This window comes from Cyprinodon variegatus, unplaced genomic scaffold (genome assembly GCF_000732505.1).
Source record: "Cyprinodon variegatus isolate N-32 unplaced genomic scaffold, C_variegatus-1.0 Scaffold592, whole genome shotgun sequence".
In the NCBI taxonomy this organism is placed as follows: domain Eukaryota; kingdom Metazoa; phylum Chordata; class Actinopteri; order Cyprinodontiformes; family Cyprinodontidae; genus Cyprinodon; species Cyprinodon variegatus.
This window is the reverse complement of record NW_015151045.1, coordinates 453,806-456,865: the sequence shown is the minus strand read 5'-3', so window position 1 is coordinate 456,865 and position 3,060 is coordinate 453,806. Positions and strand designations below refer to the sequence as shown.

The window sequence follows — 3,060 nt, the reverse complement described above, 5'->3', positions numbered from 1 at the left end:
TTTTTCTTTTAATTTCATATTTGTATCAAACGGACCAGAAACTGGTTCTGAAGAAAGATGGATCAGCATTTCTCCCCTTCTGGTTTTAGGCTTTAAACCTGCTGTTTTAGTTTTAGTCTACTGGTTCAGGACTAATTTTTTTACACCACAAGCGGTTTAGACTAGATCTGAATTGAGTCCCTGCTGGTTTGAAGCCAGTTTAGCCACACTGGGATTCAGATCAGATGCGTTTGGACTGAGACCAGGACTGTGTGGACGCAGCATGCAGCTCCTGCCATCCAGGCCTTTAGAGACGGTAATCTGTCTGCAGAGCAGCGCGGCTCTCAGCGCTCTGCAGGCGCTGGGAGAGTCTGTGGCCTCCACTCTTCAGGCGGCCGCTGACAGCTGTGACCGGCGGCAGAATGAAATAACATTCAGCTTCCATCAATATGACGGCGGCGCGGCGGCGGCCTGACACGAGCTCGCCGCGGCTCCGGCTGTGTGGATGGAAGCACACGCATGTGCAGGCGGGCAGCCCCCAAGGACGGCCATAACTTATTTTACAATCGTTTAGTCTCAGCTCAAGTGGAAAATGTGACAACTTATCTCTGCTGACAAGACGCCGTCCCCCAGCGAGCAATTAACGGCGCCCATCTGCAAACCCAGCTCCGTCCGCAGCGCCCCGCCCCTCTGGAACTGGGACCAGACTGGGCCTTCATTAAAACGCTGTGGATTTTTCTTTAATAACTGGATTTTATCCTGGAAATATAATCCAGAATTATTTATTAAAGACGTTTTTATTCAGCAGCTGATTTTAGTCGATCAGGGAATCCTTTAATAAATGCAGGTTTTAGTCAAACTAGTTTAATATTTCAGATTTTAAAGGAGGTTATATTCTGGACTACTGATTAGCATCTAATTTATCTTTTAATCTGGTGTTAATTTGTCTGGTTGATCTAAACAAAGGTTTATCTTGTGTGGTTTAAATAAGATTTAATCTGCTGTAGTGTTTTTTTTTTTAAATCATTCATTAGATTAGCTTAAAGATAGTTTTAATTGGGATTAGGATTAATCTTCAGCAGTTTGGTTACAGAAGAGGTATGAATCACGGTGGATTAAGACTAAGTGGAACCTTTTAGTCCTGAGCTTTAGGAGTGGTTTAAATCCAGACCAGGTCACATAACGAGAAGCAGGATTGGGTAGATTAGACTCTTGGTTTTTGGGGATTATTTGGGGTTTTAGGGGGTTGGTTTCCACCATTTTTATTTTTATTTTATGTTAATCTGACTTTTATTGTTTTCATACCACAGTTTCTTCAAATAAACTTTAATCTCTGTCAAAATGAAAACATAATCCAAGCTAATCCAGTTCTGATCATGGAGCCGTTTGCCAGCAGAGATTGAAATGAATAAAAGGAAAATCTGAACAGATCCTGGATTAAGGTCCAGTTTCAGCTAAAACCAGCTGCTGGTCAGAGAGCGTCAAACCAGCAGGAACGGCTCTGATGCTTCACAGCTCTAAACGCTGCTTAACGACCACCGCAGGGGCTTATCGCCATGACGACACACGCTCCGACAGCTGTCAGTCTGCCGCTCGCCTCCCGAGGACGTAAAGCTGCCACTTCAAGTCAAGCGCCAGTGACGGGGCTCAGAGCGGCGCCTGACTCGGACCCACCTGTGCTGACTCCGGAGTTGGCGATGACGGTGGCGTCGGTCCACTGGTCGGCGCTGGAGACGGAGTAGGAGCGCTGGTGCATGCCCTCCGCGCCGCGGCTGTTGAAGGACACCAGGCTGACGCCGCTGGCCATCTGGGACGCCGACGAGCTGCTGGACACCAAACCTGGGAGGAGGAGGAGAGGTCAGCACAGTGGGAGGCGCCGCCCCCTGCAGGCGGGGCGGAGAACTGCAGATCAGGGGTCCTGTTATGGACTCTGGAGCCAAACCAAAAGAACCAGAACAGAACCCCCCCCCCCCCCCCAGCCCGCCTCTGATTGCATTAATATTGATGAGGATAATTAGGAGACGGAGCACGGCGGCTGTTAGCAGAACCTGCTGGACGCTGCTGGAGCAGCAACGTGTGGGGAGGGGGGACACGCCGCCGCTGGTTCATGACGCTTCCTTCAGCTGAGGTGGCGTCCTCTGTCCCAGTTCTGATGGTTCTGTTACATCAGAACCCCAGAAGCAAACAGCGGCAGGGTGCCTCACCATGCAGCCGCCGCTGTGCCGACCATAGAAAGAAATGAAAACGGAATCGGTTTGTGGTTCTGGGCCGGTACTGACCTGGGTTCTGTCCCAGCTGCATGCTGCTCATGTCCTTCACCAGGCCGTTGGTGCTGGCGCCCGGTGCGGCGGCGCAGGCGGACACGGCGCGGGGCGGCCGCTTCCCTGGAACCTTGACGGTGGTCCGCAGCAGGTCGATCTCCTTCCCGTGGACGTTCTGCATGTAGTCCTGTGGAGACACGGAGGACTGAGTCCGACCCGACCAGAACCTCTGGACTAAACATCGCTCAGGGGGCCGGTTTAATCCGGAACCAGAACTGGATCAGACAGGTCCAATGGAAACAAAGAGCCGCTAATCCTGGATGCTAACCGGACCCTGTGATTGGTTCTGCCAGCGCCGCTCTGATCGGGTCGGATCAGAGAGTTCATGATCAACTGGAGCCGCTCGTTAAATGCACCCTGCTGCCCCTGTGAGGGGGGCGGGGCCGACCCGGAACCCGCCGAGGTCGACCCGCGGGCCGGATTAGAACAGATGAATGGAGGCCAGATGCTTCGCTGCCAGCAGGGAGGATCAGAACCTCAGGTAGAACCTTATGGACCCAACATGATGCAGCCAGACAGCAGAACCAATACGGTACCCAGAACCAGAACAGAACCAGCCCAACGGTGGACCCAGAAAGGTCCAAAACCCACCTGACTCCATCAGACCACAGAAACATCCAGGATTCTGCATTAAAGTCCGATCTCTGGACCAGAACCAGTCGGTACCGGGTCAAACCAGGACCAACAGGTCCAGAACCAGTCGGTACCTGGTCAAACCAGGACCAACAGGTCCAAAACCCGGTCAAACCAGGACCAACAG

The 3,060-nt window shown here is 52.1% G+C and overlaps 1 protein-coding gene across 5 annotated transcripts in view; it reads right to left on the bottom strand.

Annotated features, from left to right (window-relative positions):
• Positions 1 to 3,060, bottom strand: part of LOC107096020 (arf-GAP with GTPase, ANK repeat and PH domain-containing protein 1-like) — a 91,294-nt gene that overhangs the window by 28,548 nt on the left and 59,686 nt on the right. For all 5 annotated transcript variants that reach the window (XM_015392470.1, XM_015392469.1, XM_015392471.1 and 2 more), the window contains 2 exons: positions 2,259 to 2,427; positions 1,654 to 1,818 (listed from right to left, as the gene is read on the bottom strand). In XM_015392470.1, coding sequence (XP_015247956.1) covers positions 1,654 to 1,818; positions 2,259 to 2,427 — 334 coding nt within the window. The remainder of the gene's footprint in view (positions 1 to 1,653; positions 1,819 to 2,258; positions 2,428 to 3,060) is intronic.